Source organism: Tenebrio molitor, chromosome 7, assembly GCF_963966145.1.
Source record: "Tenebrio molitor chromosome 7, icTenMoli1.1, whole genome shotgun sequence".
In the NCBI taxonomy this organism is placed as follows: domain Eukaryota; kingdom Metazoa; phylum Arthropoda; class Insecta; order Coleoptera; family Tenebrionidae; genus Tenebrio; species Tenebrio molitor.
Window position 1 is genome coordinate 11,616,494 of NC_091052.1, and position 22,329 is coordinate 11,638,822.

Below are 22,329 nucleotides of genomic sequence, written 5' to 3' on the forward strand. Positions count from 1 at the left end.
TTCTAGCACGCACACACCGACCGGGTGGGGTGGCGGCGGCGGCGGCATCAGAGTATCCTATTAATACTCCATCATACTCTCAAACGAGCTTTTAATGCGGAACATGCATTTTTCATTTCCTAGATTCCGCGGATATCATAGCAGTGCCGTGTGGGCAAATAGAGCGGGCGTGAGCTTACAATTGACAGATCCTTATTGTGCTCGGCGCGGGGGTGGGGACCAGGGACGGGATGATTCGCTGCAATGTAAAAATCGCCCCCGAAGGGGTTGATGCGGCTATATTGAAATCAGAGCGAGCGATGTTTGCATGTTTCAACGCGGCCGTCCCCGACCACCCCGCCGCGTGTTTTTGTTCTTGAAAAGTGCTTGTTTCCTGATGGATGCCTCGGTGCGCTACTCTATTCGCGAATTTTCACATTGTTTTCGACAGCACTTGGCGACGTCGATGGCGGATGCCGCAAAATAGATACCGCCATCGACGGAATTTTACACAGAATAACTACTAGTAAGGCCCCTTCAGAACATTTTGTTTTTTAAGAGTTTTGACTTTGTTTTCAAAGGTATACATATTTAAAAAGCAAATACATCAAAGATTTTGTCCTGTTTTTAGAGTAGTTTTTTAACAGTAACATTTTTAAAGACTTTCTTCTCCTGTTTTTAAAGCATATTAAAAAGTTAAAATTCGTCTTCGGCTCATAAAGCTATGCTGAATTTCAAGGCATTTCAATCTGTTTTTAAGTTTGTACTATATGGGCTTGTTCAGCACGTAAAGTGCGTCTATCGATATTTTAAAACGACCTTTTGCTTCCTTCAGTGGTTTATTGCCCGCTAACAAAGATTGTCGTAAAAGTGGTGAGTAATCCATCCTCAATAATCCGCAGGTACCATCGAGAGTTTTTGTTACAGGGTAGGTAAATAATCCCCTAGTAATGAGACCATCATAAACGACCCAAAATGTTAACTAGTGTTTAAAAAGTCGTTTCAAAATATCGATAGACGCACTTTAACAATTTTTAAGGATTCTGCCCTGTTTTTATAGTTTATTTGTAAAAGTCATACTTTTATCATAACGTGTAGCACACACTATTTTTTTGCATATCGAAAAAAGATCAGAAATTTGGTCTAAAAGGATTTATGAAAAATTACAAAAAAAATATGTAGCTATGCTTTGACAATCATCTCCAAGGAAAATAAAATGATGCAAAAAAGTACTACTTTCACTACGATTTTGCGTGTAAAAAAGTGCCACTTTCATTACGATATGCAAAAAATAGTTATTTGTACAACTAGTTATGAAAGTCATAGTTTTTTTCACGAATTTGCAGAAAATATTGTAGAGGAGAAGACAAGTGGGCAGGTATTTCTACAAGTGGTTAATGGAAAGTTGGAGTTGGGAATATCCAATCCGACTGGAGTTGCGAGATTGCCCTGCAATACAGTGAAATATTATCAAAGTAATCTTGACGGTGGATTCTATAGATCAAATAAATAACATAATCGCGCGTGTTAAACCATCTCCTGTACCGCGGCCCCTACCTTATCAGAACGATGGCAATGTGTAAGAAAAACCAACTTTAATTTTTTTTCTCTGACTTTTGCATTTCCAGTACATCTTTAGGATCGGAAACAGAAGTTTCTACGAGAGGCAGAACGACACGTTCTGTCAACAATTCGTTCGATTTAGACGAACCATCGCCTTCTGAAGATTTATAATTTAGTTATGTTACGTTATGTATTCTCCCTTTTGGTGAAATTTTCCCAAAATAACGATTTAAAAGACTTCGGGTCCAGATCCACTGGAGACTGATCGAGAGTACCACCAAAAATGTGGGGGTGGGTGGTATAATCGGGAAAAAGGTAAACTCCGAGTCGTTTAACAGAAATAAATATACTTATTTTACTGTCAAAAAAATTTCTCACACTAAATTGTTATTTACAAAACGAAGGGTTGTGCCTTCGCCGCGATTAAAAAAAAAACTCTTGAAAGGAGACTGAATTCGAAAACAATCAAAAAAAGGGGGGAACCGAAAGTGAAGTCAGATATCGTCCACGACGCTAATCTTTTACGCCGCCCACGATCGGCGGGACCGCCCCTCAGGCCCCACCTCGTTTCCCCAAAAGAAAAGAAAAATTCAAATAGAAAAAGTCCCGCAGTGGACGAGGACCCAAAAGATAAATAATACTAAAAGAACGATTAAGAAAAACTGTTGTCGGTCTGACCGGCCGTTTGCAGGCGAGGTTACCAACAGACCGATAACCCAAACTAGAACAAAAAAAAAGTTCTGCCTGAAACGACGCGCTCGCTTCCTGAAAACTAAAAATCGACTCTATCACTCTGGCCTTAATCGTCACGGGGCGGTCGACGTCTCTGGAGATCTGGACGTTCCTCGGGTCCACGGTGGACGACGAAATCCGGGCGTGGAATTTGACTCCGCACTCCGGCGTTTGGTTCTCCGCGAACCTTCCGTCGGGGATCCGTAAATCCGCTCCTCGGCGTCTGGGTTTGGACTTCCTGGACTCTCCTTCCAGCCTCACCCTCTTCGGACCCTCGATGTCTCCACACCCTTTCCTCGCCGTTCAACCACTCGCCCTTTCCGCCCCCTTCACAGTCCGGCACCGATCTGACCACCAACCAAGACAAAAGCCCCAAGACCTCTGACTCTTCCGCACTGGTTCCTGTGTTTTATAGTTTCGGTCCTCTCAATTCGGATTTTTATTTTTTTTTATTATGTAAAATTTTGACTTTTTTTTAAAGGGTGACTGAAAAACAGGGCAAATTCCTTAAAATTTTAACTTTTTAAAAAATTACCTTGAAAAACGGGCCTTGCTAGTAGTGGAATAACACAAATTTGGGACGGGGATTTTGTACACGCCACACTGACGTCGCTTTAATTAAAAAAATCACTTCGAAAAACTATTTTCGTCGTATTTTATTAAGACAATACAGTCTTATTAAGTAGACAAAAAAAAACTGCAAAAATTAAGACAGGATATATTGTCAATCATCCTCCATCTATCCCAGATTTGGCTCCAACAGATTTTCATCTGTTTTGAATACATATTTGATGGGAACTCATGATATTCAACCGGAATGAAATGTTTTTTAATTAATGAAGTAATTCTCATTTTTGACTTGAAAATCGCAAACCGGCACATGTTTTCTTTCAATATGAAAAACATAAAGAGATTATTAGAGGTATTTTCATATTTGGTGGCGGAAACAAAAGACTGAGAAATGTCACAAAAATGTATTGTCAGTGTCAAATTTGTCATAAACGCCGTAAAAAGGAATGTCTAGGTAAATTTAAACTTTCGCTAAATTGATTGAAAAAATTAATTCTAAGGAAACCAATTTTTGTCAGTGGTTCAAAAGGAAAAGTTATTCTCATATAATCAAACGGATTACAAATTTTGTCTCTAATTCGACGATGAATAACTTTCTTATGGCCAATTTGCTGCATTTCTGTCGAAATCACGAACGTCTTTGAGAAATTTGACACTGACAATACAAATTTGTGACATTTCTCAGTCTTTTGTTTCCGCCATCAAATATGAAAATATCTCTATATCATTATATCGCGCGTTCAAATGAAATCCTGGGCTGAGTAGGCGTTGGAAAAATTAAACCGTCTAGAACAGTGTAAAGTTTGAATTTCCCGCCGTTTGACACGAATGACATTTGTTTATGTTTAATCGCAACATAATTAAACATGTTTGTTTTCAGCAAAGGGTGCCCTTAGATGTTTACTTCGAGAATAGGAATCGCAACGTTATTCTATTTTTGATGTAAAACATTGCAAAGAAAGAAAAAGATGAAAAAATTTTTGGCTCTAAATTTTAGGTTAGCTGTCAACATGCTCCAATTAATCTACGCTTTAAAAAAGCACAACAATTGACGGTTTCCAACGCCTTCCCAGCCCAGGATTTCATTTGAACACTCGATATCATTCGAGGCGTTATTCCTAGTGAATGATTAAACAGTCCCTTTAATTTTGTTTTTTGCGTATCGTAATGAAAGTGGCCCTTTTTTACACGCAAAATCGTAGTGAAAGTAGCACTTTTTTTTTACACGAAAAACCGTAGTGAAAGTAGTACTTTTTTGCATAATTTTATTCCATCTCCTTGAAGATGATTGTCAAAGCATACCTATTTTTTTTTTTGTAATTTTTCATAAATCCTTTTAGACCAAATTTCTGAACTTTTTTCGATATGCAAAAAAATGGTGTGTACAACACGTTATGAAAGTCTCTTTTTTTCACTTATTTGCTTGACTAACTCGGGCTACGCCCTCGTTAATCAATCTGCAAATTTGTGAAAAAAAGTATGACTTTCATAACTACATAGTTGTACAAATAACTATTAATTATGTAGTTTCGCAGAATTTTTCGATACAACTGTCATATTTTATGTTTTATATGAGAATCTTCTAACAGCTGTACATTTTCATTGATTCTTGTTAATCAAGTAACTGTAAATCGTATCTTTCAATGTGCGTTAACATTACGTTTACGCATATCTAAATAAAAGCCATCGCAGATTTGCATAAACGAGAAATATTATTCGGATTTGGTGCAAATCGGTCGATTTTCCTTCTGACACGGATCAGTTTAGTCACCCTTGACATTAACGACGGCTAGAAATGTAATAATCTAGCCAGTAACATATATAAAAGCACAAGTGTTATTGACGCGGCGTGCCCCTCACGGGCTCATTATCACAATGCGTGCCCTTTTCTCCCTTGGCACACGGATGCTATCCCCGTCCGCGCAAATATGAAATGAAATCTCACCCTGAATTAACCCCCTCGTTCCCTCCAACACCCTGCCAATCAACATTCAATATGACCACACGGCTCACACACAATGAGCCTGTTTTATATTGACATTGTTGCACTTTCCAACTCGTAATTCATCCGACAAACCGCTGAGTTTGTTTTTGTGTCGACAGCGATTTCATATCGTTTTATCAAGTATCAATTATTATTTAACAAAATACATTCGCATTGTTTGCCGTAATCCGGCTGGATCTGCACATAAACTTTTCAATTACCGTCCGAATACAAATAACGACTAATCACGGCCGGAATTGTAAATAGCTAGCTGACTAGTTGCATTATCATAATCGAAACTATTTCAATCGGTTTTAACCGCGACTCCCAACCAACACTATCGACCGATGCGTCAATAATCTGATCAATTTCGGGACACACTTCGACGTGCAATTGAATTTGGGGCCTCGGAGAATCGGACCTGTATCGGGTTTCGTTCTTGCGGGGTGCTAACCCCGACACGTCGGGGGCCGCACTTTCACCCCCTCGACGGTTTGCAACTTTTTTGCGGAGTGTGCATGCTAAACTCTAGTTTCACGTTTGTTCCGTCTAACGAACAGCCGATGAATTTACATCTGGAGTGAACTTTCGCATGCAAATCGACCCTTCGGATACTCAGCTCTTCGATATTTTGCAATTGCAAGCGTTCGTAATTAATAACGTGTTGCTTTGATGTCACACTTTTCTCTCGACCCCTTTACCGACGAAACCCCAGACAAAGAATTTCATTTTTTTAACTCGCATCCACCATCTAGTCGCCTCGAAAAATTCAAATCGACTGACAGATGTCACATTTGACGTTTCTATTTTCAGCGGTCAAACATAACCTAACATAACAAATAACAACAACAGTCAAGGTAATTTTACAATTCTTGACGTCGATTAACAAAAATAGAAACACATTTGGATATACTGCTAATAGATTTAAAACCCCTGGGGGTGGCGATGTGATGTAATTTTGGTTGGCGAACAGTGCGAATCGATATGACAGGCCTCGAAGTTCATTTGTACAATTGATTAATTGTGGCGTGAAGGTGACGGCGCCTTCACCCTTTCACCCAGTTCTTAAAGATTATCATTCGGACACGATACAATAATGGAAAGACCAATACGTGAACAATTAGGGTTGGGGGTGAGACAGGGATTGATAGACAGCTGAGCGTCACACGAGTGCTCCGCGCAGATTGCAGGGATGATGATCAGCTAACACCCCCCCTACTCGTGCTCGTATCTCTATCTGTTCCATTCTTTGCGGCGCTAACGCTATGCGATATGTAAATGAGATAAGGCTGTTCATTGTGTGTCGTCTTGGAAAAAGCGAACGACTCCGTCTGGATGCAGCACACGCACCCCAATCAGACACGAAACCGGTGACCGGCACAAATGTTGTCTTTGCTAGGTTCGCGAGTGTGTCAGGAGTGACACGAAAGGGGCAGCAGCGTCGGTCGGAGCGACACGTTGACGACAATTAGGAGTAGGATTGAAAAATGTATTGTGTGGGTGTCGCAAGGGGTGCTGTCACCTGTGGAAACCGCCCCACGTGCACGCTGCCCCACCCTCGTCATTATTATCACATTTAGCGCCCCTCATTGCGTGCCGTGCTGTCACTGAGCCAGCACGTGGTCTTCGTTGTTATCGTCGCGACGCCGACGACGCTCACGCGACTAGCGGCGCTTAACTTTGCACAGTGTGTGGATAGTTTTACAGGGTGAGTGGTATTATGGTTGTTGTTTGTTGGCGTTCGGTGATTGTTGGCTCGGAAATCTGAGATTTTTCGAAACTGGTGGGTCAGGAATTGGCAGGTCTGGATTGATTTCTTGCCATTTTACCAACTACATACATGGTAATGATTGACGGTCACTACTATTTACTTATTTCCGACCGACGTTAACATGTTCAATTTACTGTTAATTGACAATCGAAAAAATACAGAACGTGTGCGGTACATATTTCAATTTTCTAAAAGTGATAAATTTATTCATATATTTGGAAGAGTTTGTAAAAATATCATTTAGTGACAACTCTGAGTTAACTTCCGTCGGTCAAAAAACTAGATTTTTTTTCTCAAAATACACTGACCGGCACAAAAAACGACTCACTTTGAATTTTATTAATTTGTATAATTAAGTAATTCATTGTCTTAGAAAATCTGTTTGATATCATGTATTGATAAGTGTTATTTAAGTTATTCTTTGCCAAAGAATATCCGACAAACAAAACATTAAACACAGCAAACAAAATTTTTATGAAAAAAAAGTAATTTTTTAGAAAAAATTTTATGTTACGAAAAATTGCCAAAATTTGAACAGCATTTTGAATTAGTATCTCATATTGTCAAATTAAATCTTTTAACACGTAAATCAACCGACAAAAACACAACATGGAAATAGCGCAAATTTTCTAATAATTTATTTAAACAAAACAATTCGGTTGCCATGGTGACCATAGCACTCCCGATCATTGAAAATATCAAAATTTAACTATAATAAAGAAAAATCAGAACAAATATAATTTCAAGATCATTTATTAAAGAAATCATGAGTCGTTTTTTGTGCCGGTCAGTGTATTTCCTTTCTAAAAATCAATAAAATTCATTATACATTATTATTATTTCAGCAACAATATTTAATTTATAAATGACACTTCTACTAAATTGAGAGCAAATGTAGAAAGTTTAATTCTACAATTAGTGACATTTATTTTACCCATTATGCAGAATGATCAAAAGCAGAATTGTTTGAGGTATAGATTCAAAAATTATAAAATAGTTAAAAAACCGGTACTTTGACATTTTACCTTAATTTCCATGAACATACAAGATTTTCAACAATTATATTTTTTCACTAATTATATAAAAGAAAATTAAATACTTATTTAAGATTTATTTCAGGCAGTCTAGTATACCGTAAAGTCGCTGGATAAATATAAACCTTTAAGTTATAAGTTCTTAAATATGTGCATGAGAGTCTAAGTTAACTTATCTTTGGTCAAAAATAAAAATTATTTTTTTAAACATACAAGGTGATTCACGAATAGTGTCTGATTTAGTGCCATCAAATATGATTATTTTGATACATTTGATTGACAGTATTGTTTCATTTTTCTGAAATCGAATTGCTATGATCACAAAATTTTATTCAAATTGAAAAACAGTGAAGTATTCTACGAGAGACACTATTCGTGAATCACTCTGTATTTTGCTTGGATTTTATATATCATTTTAATGTCTGAAATGAATGCGCTTTAATAATGAAGTAACTTTTTCAGTAATAATGTATAATTTCGTGTATAATTTGTTGTATTTTCAGTTGACAACAAGTAGTGACACTTTAGTTTAAAAACTACTCTTCAATTTAAAAAATAATTTTGCAAATTGGATATTAATGTGAACATAAATCGCATTATGTATCAACACAAATATAGGGTTATTATATTTATTATTATTGGTTTTATCTTCAAGAAAATGTTTGTGTCATCAAGACACTAAATGGATTAATAATCACAAGGAAAGTTGGAATTTTTATTTTAATTGGTAAGTATGTAATATGTATACCTATTTCATAATTCTTGTAATCAAATAATTGAACGAATATGGTTAAGAAACTATTTTCTCCAACTGCCAGGATTCACAAAAAAATTTTAGTTTCAAATTTTGTTAAAATAAACTACAAAAAAATCAGGAATTTGCGCGATTGATTTTTAAAGTATTTTTTGTGCAACCGTATGCGAAACGGGCACTTCGCGTACCTAAAACAGGCCGCGAAATCCAATTTCGCGGTCGTTGCATTTAACGACGGCCGTTAAAGTAAACGTCATTTTAATATTTGATACAAATCAGAGTTTCCATGTAAAACTGGCGTTTAGATTTTTCGGGTATGAAATTAGAAACGGATAGGTACGTACTTTTTAACTCTGGAGGAGTACCTACACGAAACTAAAACATCACTTTCACTACAATTTTCTTCCGACATTTTTACGATTACATATTTATAAAATGAATTATTTTATTTACCTATGTCATTTCCATAGCGACATGTAAGCCGAATTTATATGAATTTATTGACAGTGAAGTAAATGTTCCTTGTTCGTTTTATAATAATTACAAATGTTCGGTTGCACAAAAAATGTTGTGTACACCTTGGCCGCGAAATCCTTTAACATCCTCGAGATTGTCCTGTCTCGGCCACAAGCGGCCTCGGCGACAATTTTGCTCTCGGTACGTTAAAGAATGATTTCGCGGTCTTGATATACAAATAACCATGTATTTGTAAAAAATAGAACATTATTATTTTTTATTTTTCACTTTACTATAATTGAATGATAACTCCTAGGATACGAAATACGTAAACATGTCCATAACAACCGGGGCATAAGACGGCGTAATAAGAATAAGCGGGCGTAATGAGTTCATAACGCCCTCATCAATTCATAATTGCAACACAAAAGAAAATTTGACAATTATAAATAAACAATTTGTTTTTGTTTCATAAGCTACCAAATGTTGTATTTATGTAGGTAAAGCGTACACAAAGATGCCAATTCTTTGTCTTTTTTTTAAAGACCACGGCGTCACCGAATGATTACGCCCATCGAACGATATCCATCTCTCGGTCATCGTTGTAACGCCCTTGGTGCATAAATAGCTATTACAAGGCCCTAGTGAGTGAAAAATCAAAATGATCTTTTTTAATAGATTCGGCTTGTCTCTCACATTTTATTATAATTTCTGAAATTTAGGCAGTTATGTATTTACAACTTAATTGATTTCTTCAGTGATGATCCAGTTTCAAGTTATAATTTATTACAGTTTCAGCTGACAGAGTAATTCAGAATTAATTCTTAAATGAACTTAAAACCAATGAATAAGGTTTGAGTGTAGGTTTTTATTGACATCAATGTCATGGTTACATTAAATACCAGTAACATGCAATACATACATATAGTGAAATTTTTTTAATAAACAATTGTCAATGTCAAAATGAAGTAAAAAACCAAACTGTACCACCCTAAAATTTGGACATATGGACCAGCTGTATAACAATTTGACACCAAATCATGGTTAAGGTTATGTTCACTTCACTTCCCGTACCTTTCTTCCGTGAATTCATTTTCAAAACAAATTTAATGAGACATCAGGAGAAACCTTTTCGAATTTGAAATAAACTCTCGCTTGTTAGGGCGCAGGCTCAGTTACATAAGAAAATGTTGACACTCAATGTGACCAATCGTATTATCATGAAAATCACAGTTTGGCTCATACCAACAAGACAACGTTTTGACAATTGTTTATTAAAAAAATTCAACTATATTTGAATTCAAGATTAAGAAAACATTGATAAATACTTGGAAGTTTGAAAAAAAAAATCGCATTTTATTAGCTACTGGCATCTATTTTTATGTCATTTTAATTAATAAATTGTACTATGGCGGACAATAAATTTAGGCCGGCCTGTCATTGAGTTGACATCAAAATGTGAAGCCGGCATTATGTTCAACTAACCCCATTTTCGATTTTTGTCATTCTTGTCATCGTGACAGCGATAATCAAAATTAAAATTTGGAAAAGAAGCGTGCACCAGAGAGAAGTGCTACTACAAATCGGTTATGCTAGTGCGTCATAATCTGTAAGTTACGAAAAAGGCGAAGGAAACGCCAAACAGCTTGAAAACCTTCAGTTTGACAAACTGACACATCAGTCATAATGACAATAAATGGTCGCTTGCATTGACTTTTTTGAAATGTCAGAAATTTGCCGGCCTAAATTTATTGTCCGCCATAGTACATTTCAAGATTCTCTGTGTTAAAAAATTAAACAAATCATGAACAAACACATCACAAGAGCCTAAATTCGTTTTTTTCTAAGTCCTGTGTATTAGTGGTTAACAAGTCAAATCAATAAAAATCATCGAAGATGACCAATTTCGAGTATTTAAGAAATATGTATTTGAATAATTTAGTTTTAAATCGTAAAGCGATCGATGGTAAATAGAGGTTAGATTGTCTTAAATGTCAATATCATGTTTATGGTCATCATAAAAAAGAAATATCAGTGCGTTCCTTATACTCTACTGAGTGATAAAAAAATCAGCTTTCTACCAAGTTTTATCTGTCATTTCTAAACCAAAGATGAAAGAATTTTCCAATCTACATTTTACAAACGTTTTGAGCAATTGATCGCAATTCTTTTCTTGGATGATTCTCGGATACTCGGACCCCCCTACAAACGCCTAGTTTATTTTCTATCTAGCTTTCGACTTCTAAAAATATGTGAACATAAAACTATCATTGCTCGTTGTTTCCCCAATCCTGTTTTTTTAACCAATTATAGTCCGTTACGTCTTACGTGGGGTGACGAGTTAACTGCGAATATAGATCGAGTGCAACTGGCGGAAGTAGAGTTGTTATTCCATGTGGGGTACATATTGGGATCACTTCACCCCACAACCGAACAATGAGCGTTGACCACAAACCATATGGTATATTGAGGGTTGGTTTTCTAATTGATGCGAAGAAAACGTAAATGTGATCGACCGGTGTACAGTCGCGTTAATGATACGCCAGACAATTATGTGCGCCGGTATGAACCGGGTTTTGTCTTAAATCGGGTCTCGTGGAATCAGGAGAGAAGAGTAAGAACTGACAGAGCAAAGACAATAAAAAACGTATAAAAATAGACAAACGTCGAAACAGCGGCCGCCAAGAACGTGCAACCCGACTACAAGAAAACACACTTTCGTCGCACCACCATTCTAATAAAATCCTTTTAAATCCAGAAGCTCACTTTAAAATCATTTAGGGGAGATGTTCCCCAATTTGCATCGTGAATTGAGCTCTGCCAACTTCCTTGTCGCATCTCGAATTTCTCTCTGTTATTGACGACCAACTTTAATTTGACAGATTGTCTTTCAACATCAACCCGACTAAACTTTATAATGCTTTAATAAAATGGGACCGTCGAATGCAAATAAATTCTTGATGGAAACAAAGTTTATTAGCTGGTTTTACGACTGCTGCATCCGTAACACTTATACACAGAAACTTTGCGGCCGCAACTTTTAATGAGAAACTATATTAGATTAAAAATGTGCCACATCTTGGGAAAAATCATTAATAAACGAGATTCGTCGAGTGTCGTGAGATCGGTTTCGCATCTCGCGAAGTGCGAGGCTGCACCGATAATTTGTCTTGTTCAAGAGGGTCCTCGGACAAGTGTAAGGAAAGTTTCGGTGCGCAGCCGAGCAAACAATCATCAGTCAGACTAATTACAATCTAACAATGTTTAATTAATGTGCGTCTCCATATTGTCTGAATCTTTGTCTTAGCCGAACTGCCGCCTTCGAGGAGGGTAAACAATAACCTACTTCTAATTAAATTAATTCGTCAAGCACGTCTGTAAATTCGCACGGATCTGACTATTATTAGCGCAAAACACTTATTTCCTGGAGGTATCGCTGCGGAAACAACAGACACGCGTTCATCAAAATTATAATCGTTGAGAATTATTGGCACGAGTGTTATGAACTCGAGTGAAGATATTAAATCAACAGAAAAGAAACAATTCTTTAAGAAAACCTCTTCGTTTCGAGAGTGGTACAAGTTCAAGTTTCGCGATAAAGTTCGAGGAAAAACCTTCATTTATAAATACTTCGTTTACAAGCATCTAAAGTATTTAAACTGATTGTTTCACAATAATAATAAATTTCTGAACTCGTTGTCTTGTCCATATTTCTTTAATTATTATTTGTGTAAGGGAATATAATTCGGCGTCTGATCAACGGTTCGCGGTTGCAAACTTTTAACACGATTACAGTTTCATACTCTGCTTTATAATATGCCGCTTCAACGTCACAACATGTCAACTACTTTATTTTTCACTCGGTTTTCTCACTTGTTTAATGATAAAACTTGTCTCAGTTTTACCACCTAAATAAAAAAAAAATCGCTGATGTACAGTTAATTTCAAAATGATCGAGTACACCTCAAAAATCAAGAAGTCGATTTATTACAGTTTTTTCCACATGTAAAGATGCCTTTTTGAAATTTGAACGTCATATTTTTTATATAGGTTAGTTAAGTTTGACAATATAAAACCTCGCTGATATTTTAGAACACCATAATATTGTCTGTTTTATCCTCTGCACGGTGCTCTTCGCGATGTTATAATACTGGGCTACCCTCCGGATCGACCACCCTTCCTCTAATTTGGAAAGAGTGAGCATTTTCGCGTTTTCAGTTAGATTAGGCATTTTGTTTGTCAAAATTGACATTGATCGTTGACAAAAAATGTATAGTTGACTCAAGTTGCAAAAAACCACTTTACATTTGCAACAGCACTTTTATGGCATTCGTCATTTGAAATTACTTTAAAATTGTTGTTATATGAAAAATATTCAATCCAAACTATGATTTTATGGTCCCTTTGTGCCTTTATTTGGTTCAAAAATATGAAAAAAATGCTGTTGAAATGACAAGTGGTTTTTTGCAACTTGAGTCAACTTTAAGTGCATTTTACACTAGAAAATAGAAAATTAGGTGTACCTATATTTTTTTGAAATTAACTGTACCACCAAAAAATGTAATAAAGTTGGGAGAAGACTACACAACCTGATTTGTTTCCAGAAAAGTTTATTCCAGTCGTTTTCCGTATTATTTCCATTTAATTAAAAAAAATAGATGCAACGTTTGAAAAATACTAAGTATGTACTATTCCGGACATGGAATCTTGGCCACAACTGACAAATATGTGTGAACTGGCCTTTATTGAATATAACCCAACTTTTGACTCGATAATGCCATTTCCCTGCTTTTTTGATGTCACAAGAAAAACTTCAACGGGATTTTTAATAATTGTCATTTATTGATGACACTAATGATTGGTTTACATCATTTTTTTTAGAAATGTCAAAAAAATGTTGGCCAAGATTCCGTGTCCGGAATAGTACATATAGTGAAATTTTTTTAATAAACAATTCTCATTGTCAAAATTAAGTAAAAAACCACTCTGCCACCCTAAATGTGCGCATAAGGACCAGCTGTATAACAATTTTACACCAAATCATAGTTAAGGTTATGTTCACTCGTTCACTATCACTTCACTTCCCGTACTTTTCTTCCGTGAATTCGTTTTCTTTAGTGTTCTCAGGTTCCTTCCTTTTAAATTTGTTTTTTCATCAACAACTTTAAACTGACTATTTGTCAATAATAATACATAACAGTAAATATCGGAATACATTACTTTGTTCATATCAGATGGTTTAAGAACAACTTCTTATTTTGCAATAAGAATCTCTCTAATTACTATTTGCGTAAAGAAATTAATTCGGTATCTAATCAAGGGTTCGCGGCTACAAACTTTTAACGTGATTACAGTTGCATGACCTGCTTCATAATATGCCGCTTCAACGTAACAATATGTGAACGAATTTATTTTTAATTCGGTTTTCTCAAACGTTTAATGAAAAAACGTGCCTCAGTTTTACCAACTAAAAAAAAACCTGGATGTACGAGTACAGTTGGTTGAAAAAAAAAACGGGAAACGAAAATGTTCCTGATGTAAATTTGATTTTGTCCATTTGTCAATTAATTGTCTACTTGACAATACCAATCAAATAATTTCAAAAAATGTCATTGAAGTTTGACGTTAATTCTAACCTATCTCTCGTAAGAAGGTTTCACACTATGAGAAAATTGTAAAAATGTGTTAATTTTATTCTACCAGTTCCCGTTTTTTTTTGCAACCAACTGTACATACGCATCACCTAAAAATGTAATAAGTTAGGAGAATGTGTAGACATAACCCGGATAGCTTACAAAAAAAAATTCTTTGCTTTCGATATTTATCAATTTAATAAAATTAATAACAATAACAATCTTTGAGAAATAGTAGTTTAGATGCAGGTTTCTTCTAAGTCCTTCTTTTTAAAATGTTTTCATCCTATTTACTTTGCATCTACTTGATCAAAATTCATTCTGAGAGATCGAAAGAAAGAAAGAAATTGATTCTTCGATCAATTTATTTATTTTCCTCTGGAGTTGCAAAAATATTTTTGAAAATTATTTGAATGCGGTATTTATGATAAAATAGTCGACAAAGAATATTTTTTATAGTACCTACATATTCGTCATATTGTCATATCAGAACACATTATGTACTTTGTTCATATCCGCTGCTTTGAAAAAAACGTCTCTTTATTTTTTCTCTAATTATTATTATTTGCGTGACGGAATATAATTCGACATCTGATCAACGGTTCGCGGTTGCAAACTTTTCACATGATTGCAGTTTTACACCCCGCTTTGTAATATGCACGCTTCACCATCACAACATGTGAACTGCTTTATCTTTCTCGCTTCGTCAAACGTTTAATTATAAAACTTGCCTCGGTTTTACGAAGCAAATAAAAAGAGACATAACTTAGGAACCATAACTTTCCAGGAAAAAATGTTTCATTTGGTTTCAGTATTTTTATACATATTTATTTAATAAAATAATCAAAAAAAGTTATCATGTTTAAGAAATGGTTATTTAGCTGCGCTTTTCTTTAATGTTACCTTTTTTTTAAATTTCATTCTGTGTGATCAAGATTTTATCTTGCGATCGATTTATTCTTCCCTGAGCGTATGCATAAAAATACATTTGAAAATTTTCTAAATTGAAATCTTTTCTAAATGCGATATTTATGTTAACGGTCGACAGAGAATGTTTATATTATAATTCAGAATAAGTGGCATCTCGGTAGGCGTTGGAAATTCAAATTTACGTTGGCAGCAAGACCCTTGCTAATAATACCCTAGTTTCGATGCTGTTGGTAACCTTCGCTTTTAATTTGGCCTTGATATTATCATTGGAATCGTTTTGTATTTATTTTCTTGTTATAAGTATTTGGAATTTCCTTGTTTCATTTATGAAAAGTGTATTATTTGTCTTGGGGTTATCTCTGCTGTGGGTGAAAACCATGTCAAAATTATGTAACGCATAACCTCAGAATAAAGTAATGATGGTTTCACATGTTTACTAAATTTTTTGACATAACATAAAGCTCACTTTAGAGAATCAACGCCTACCGCGATGCCACTTATTCTGAATTATACTATATTTTTAATTTGTATTCGCGCCTGGTGAAATTTGAATTGTTTGTATTTATCTAGGAAATATTTAGCAAAAGGCGCATCCACCATTTATACATTTCCACCATCTATACATTTTAAAAATTGTAAAAGTCGCAGTCACGTTTTAATTTATGAATTCAAAGTGCAAAATGATGGCTGAACGCAAAAAGCAATCGAGCAACTGCGCTCCAAACCGTATAAAAAAATCCCGAAGAGCTCGCAAAAAGACCTGCCCTTTAGGGTATATTATCCACGATTCGGTGGCATCGGGTGATTAGCTATTCAGCCGAGTGAACATTTGATTCCGAAATTGGCAGACGCAAAAATTCCGAACTGGAGCCAGAGGGCGAAGTTTCAGATAACGAAGGGAGGTGGAGCAGTGCATTGCTATGGCGATGCTGTCGGTGATTGTTTCCAAGCTCATTGTCTGAGACCGCTCCCGACGTGCACAATACTCGTCTCGGCTATTGTAATCGCGGCACACCACATCCCCGATGGACTCCTATCGCCTTGCCACCGCCACTACTTCCGTGAACTCTGGACTCCGCGTCGGAAACGCGACCCCATTGTTTGCACAAATGTAGGCTAATGAAATCGCGCTCTTCCAATCTCTTACCTTATCTGCTTTAAACAATTTGTATGTTACACACGCCACTGCAACAGTCGACGAATTAACAAAAAATACACTCTGAGGGCCCAACTAAACTTAAGTACAAAATGAAAAATGCACGTTCATTTTTTAGGTTATAATTAAACCTCAACGAACGACAAACGTTGATTTCAAAATTCAAATGTTTTAAGTGTTGCCAACACAAAAAAATTCTTAATGTCAAATTATTTAAACAAATAAGTTAATTTTTTACACAAATTTATACAAGAGTCCTTGGCAATTTATTTTAGTTTTTTCTCTATTTTTATACATACTGAGTTAATTTTGTTAGGAAGTGTCGTAGGTACTATTGGGGACCAATTACTTTGGTCGTCAGTCAGTCATTGACGTGACATAAAGTTGTAAATCAAGCATTAGGATGGTTATCCTTATTTTTTACTACTGTCAATGTCACTACTGTCAACCATTGTCACTGTCAGACTCGTCATTGCAAAATGTTAAATACCGAAAAATGGACCAATGAATGAGAAATTCCAAGGAGGAAATATTGAAAAGGTTTCCACAAGGCAATTTGGCTCATGGACAATCCCTTAGAAGCGAGGGCGACGATTCTAAATTTTTGAACGGTGGAAGGTGTCATATTTTTGACAAGAGAAAAGTCAATAATTTGTCATGAATGTTGACTTGACGTTAATGCTTGGTTTGCATTTTTTTTTTGAAGTGACAGAAAAATGACGACGAAAGTATTTTGTCCCCAATAGTAGATAATACGAATAATGATAATAATGATTATTTTATATACGAAATACATATTTAGAAAATATTTCTTTGAAAAATTTCGAAAATTCTTTGCGCTTGGTGACAGTTGTGGGATAGAAACCGCAAATGTGATCTAAGAACAGAAAGTAAACCAAAAGCTAAATATGATAGAGAAAAGAAAATATGAAACAAAGCAAGAGTGAATATGATATCGCATAAAAGAAGTAAAGTTTGAAGAGATGTCACAAATGTGAAATGCTCGAGTAGCATAAGTTATTGACGTGCACAGATTATGCGCTTCAAACAATTTAGATTGTTCCAAATGTAGCATAGAAACCTACCCCATACGTGTGATTGAGAAGTGTATGGGCGGAGTCGCGAGTTACATTGTAGATGTGGGGACGCACTACCACGTGACATGCTGTTTTCGTTTTAATGCGCGCCTGATGGGATATCTTTCGAGTTTGGACAAGAGGAAAGTAATAAGCCTTCTCGACGCGACATTACTGTCAATTGCGGCAAGTGGAAGAGAGAAAAGAAGTAATAAGTCGGCAAGTGCGCTGTCGGGTCCAGGTGTTTGAATGGAGGCATTCAAAACGGAATTGTCTTTGGAAAGATATTATACGACGGAGTCGCTTTACAGGGATTGCAATTTGAGCGGGGTAATGCTAAGCAGCTTATCGACGCTATATTTTCAGTGAGCGGTTCCTTAACAATTAAATGGTCGCTTATCCGGAGCTTTGACGATCCGCACGTATTAACGTGGGCATGCACTAAACGCTCATCAAACTTAATAATCTTTTGTGGGCGAAGCTTTTGTATGATTCGGGCGCATCGCTAGCAGATTTAGCGGTATCCGGGACGTTTCCAGGACGCCTGCATTGTGCTACTCTCTTAGACTGGAAGAGCTTAGTGTAATTGCAAAGAAATATTTTGGTGACGCGATATCAACTTCCAGCTTGCTTGCCTCCTTCGCAACTCCCCTTACACAACTTACGCAGATATCGCCGCTCACATTCACCACCGACAACTCGTCGTTAACGCCGAATGAATACACATATTCACAGACTTACCTGTCGTTCTTCACTCAAGCTCAGACGTGACTTTTAATTGTGACAACATGCCGCGCCGCAATAAACGTACCGAAAGAATAAATTAGACGAGACGCTGCAGGCACTGTATTATTACTTTGGCGAGATTTTAAAATAATTACTTATCACTTAAAAGCGCCAACTCCGAAATAAATCATAAAGTTTTTTTTATAAATGCAACCGGAGAGAATTTGAAACGCCATTTTTTCTCTGCAGCTGTTTGTTCTTTCGTTCCGGTTGTTCTTTTTCCTCTGAAATAATTAACGCCGCATAATTAATTGCGTATCAGATTCGTATAAATTCTTCCAGAAAAATCATCTCGAGCGATAATAAATGATTCCCTTATAAATCAGTGTCGTTCCCATACCTTACATTATTAAGACATCGGGATCCAACGTATTGTGCAAGATAATAATCATCGTCTAGTGCGACTTCCTCCTCACACTATCCTCCTAATCCCAACCCTTTCTTAAAGCATATCCTTACAGCAAATACAGATGATTTAATTGCGTCTCGACCAATCTGCAAATGGTTTAATCCCGCTTTGCGATTGTTCTCCAATATCACATAATTATATCAACCGAATTCTATTTATCCTACTAGAAATACCTACCATTTAAAATTTCCTCCTTGCCATTTGAAAGTCACGTCCTAACTTGAGTCGAACGCATTATCAAAAACTGACAAGTGACAGTTCAATTTCTTGTTTTTTTTTTCCAGATGTCTTCTGTCAACGAGCAGCTGGTCCCCCCACCGAAGCCCCGCCTGTCCCCCCTAGAATTCCGCAATACCGATTTAGTGTCACGCCTATTAGCAGCCACGCCTCCTTACTTGTACAACATGTCTTTACTCCCCAACACTTACTTCTTCAGCGAGATGCTCCGTTCTTTCGTCCAAGCAAAATCCGAATCTAACAGAACTAGTACTTTTCAAACTCGAAGAACAAGGAAACGTCCTTGGAGCACGCTGAAGAACGAGTCGTTACCCAAAACGGCAACGTCTCCGAAACTCGAACAGAACAACGAATGGTCCTTGAAGAATTCGTACCCTGAACACAAAACTCGTGACAGCCCTCTCGAGCTTACCACGGCGAAGATCTTGGACGGTGAGAGCGACCAGAAGATCAAATCGAACGCTTACAACAGCAGTCTGATGGAGAGGAAACCTGAAGTTCCTTTACAAGAACAAGTGGATCCCATGTTTGCCTCTTTGGGGCAAGAAACCAATCCTTCTAGTCTGATTCTGCCTCCTCCGCCTCCAATGTGGTACCCACCGTTGTACCCAACAACGGCTCCATACGGCATCGACCCTTTACACTTCTTCATCGATCTTAGAGTCTCTGGACACATCTACGACCGCAAGAACCAACGAGACGAGCCTGCAACCGCCACCAAGCCCCCAGAACCTGAAGAAACAAGACAGAAGCAAGCTTCTCCTAAAGACACTTTCAAACAGTCGCGCCACGCCTCTGCCTTCTCCGTTCCTACTCCACGTCTAGGCAGAACTGCTCCGATGAATCTGAGTCACAACGAAGACTACACAGATTTTAACGGACAAGAGTCGAAGAACATTAAGTTTGACGTGAAGTCCATGGGCTTCGAGAAGACTTGCAACAAGATCGGAACCAGCTACATCATGGGGAACATAAGTAGCATATACAGAAGCGTGAGCGAAGAGTCTCAGAACGTGAAGAGTGAAGAAGTGGGCGAGAGCGCAAACGACAACGAAACTGAAGAGGAGAAACAGAAACGGGTAAAAGATTTGAGGGCTCTCATCGGACTGGAGTTGGTTGTTGACTACATGAACCATGCGAAGCCTCAGCCGAGGCGACCTCCAGACGAGAGTTTCACAGATTGCGAGTCTGCGGGGAGTCCTACACTGGAAGTTGTGGCTGTGCACGACGAAGCTTAGTCCAACGATGATGTTTATTATAGGGATTAGGTATTAAAGGGTGTCTCACGGGTTCTTGGCTTGCCTGAAACGCGTACATGTCCAGGTATGTACCCTGCTTGATGCTACGAACGGCACTGGCGGTTCAGAGTGCAATACTATTAGTAGTTCTTCAGTACTTACAGTATACAGTGTAAATAAATGCTTGTCATCAGATAGTTGTTAATCAATAAAATATGTAAATATGGGAGTCGGAGTGTGTTTGGAGCGGATGTTTCCATTTTAAACAGGAAATTTCCATTTTTTGACGATTTGCAAGAGATCCAGGTGTAGTTCTTCTTGGAGTAAGAGAGTAGAGGTAAGTGTCTGGAGTGTGGGCAACTTTCACACCATTACCATTACAAATGAGTCTTCGCGGTGGCAATTTGCAGATATGGCTCGCCACTTTAAATAATATTCATAATAAATTAGAGGGAAAGAAGTGATCGCTTGACGAAATTCGAGTCTCTGGAGAGTCGGCGTCAGTTGGCTCGTTTATTTACTCTCGTCTGGAACGAGACGTGATGTATCTCGTCGGGAGCAATTTTTTCAATCTTGATCTTTTCATTATCTAGGATTGAACAAACAAAATCTTCTAATAATGAAATTTCCGGACGGCCGCAGTTTTAACCGAAGCTAATCATCCCGGCGAGTCCTGTTGTTTGCTTAAATATTAGCTCATAAATAAATTTAACAAAAACGAATACTTGCCGTCATCCACCGACAATGTAATAATGATATTATTTCCTCAGCGCTGGTGATTTATAAGGGATGCCATAAATTGGAAAAGTTTCTTGGGGGAACCGGCGAACGCAATATTTCAAAACTTGCTGGATCTAACGGAAATAGAATTTTTTATGTAGATTTTTTACGCGACTACCTGTGCACCTCTTAATTCGGCGGGAATTAGAGGCGGTATCGGAAGGGATGGCGGCGGGGGGCGGCGTCCCGTCTCCGGGCGAACGTTGACGCATGAGGTTTTGTTAAAACTTAATCACGTTAAAATTAAGCTCAGGGCATTGTTCAAATCGCATGCAAATCTGCGTTCGGTTAGGTTAGGTGCCGACAAGCGAGATTTTCCACAACTACCGTCATGTAAAATGTGTAAATATTCACACATTCTCACCCGCATACTATTTTGCATATTCATAAGGAAGAGCTTTTCGCCTGCAAATATTAGTTAAATTTTCACTACGCCACAATAGAATTTACATTTTATAATAAACGCCCGCAAACTCAAATCATTCGCTTGTGACGTGACACAGACATAGAAAAATTTACCAGTTAAAATAACTCATTTTTAACTTTCTTAGAAATTGTCTTTGTCTCACAATGAGAGTCTCACAGATATTAGTTTTCCACTGGTTCGACGTCACAAATTATGAACAAATATTATTCATTCAGAATCAATATTTACAGGGAACATCTCAGTCTGAGGAGATTCTGCTTAGAACATTTTTTTTAATCTGCATACAGGAAAGATACATTAACAGCTATAAAAATCGATAAAAGTTGCCTGCGGTAAAATAACTTATTCAAGCAACTGTTATGAATATGAAAATTGATTAAGTGCTACTTTAGTACCTTCTATAGAGCAGAAAACAGGATAAATACTGCAATTATGATGGCACTTTGTAAAAACTGTCGTATGTTTTATCCCAAGTGCGCGCCAATACCTAAATATTGCGCGAGTGCACGTAGTGCACGAACGAATTACATATTCCGATTGTCTTTGGCGTGCACGAGTGATATACGGAACATTACCAAGAAAAATTTTAGTAAAAATGGCATACTTAGTTAAGAAACTAAGTGCAGGAAGTACTTGTAATTTAAATGTTATCTTTTAAATTAAAATGAAATAAGTAAAAAGCGCAGTTTCCTTTGGGAACACACAGAATAGTAAATAAAAATGTGTAATGCATCAAACACAAGCCCATTAACATGAATATTTTAAGCACCTGACCCCGGAGTCCGGGTACAAGTCTACGCCCCTGCTTCGATCT

At 37.0% G+C, this 22,329-nt stretch overlaps 1 protein-coding gene across 1 annotated transcript; it reads left to right on the forward strand.

The window, feature by feature from the left end:
- Positions 1-6,342: 6,342 nt before the first annotated feature.
- On the forward strand, positions 6,343-22,010 carry LOC138135492 (uncharacterized). The gene is made up of 2 exons (XM_069054241.1): positions 6,343-6,536; positions 19,118-22,010. Exon 2 carries the CDS (start codon positions 19,118-19,120, stop codon positions 20,306-20,308), a length of 1,191 nt encoding a protein of 396 aa, XP_068910342.1. The 5' UTR covers positions 6,343-6,536; the 3' UTR covers positions 20,309-22,010.
- Positions 22,011-22,329: the final 319 nt, after the last annotated feature.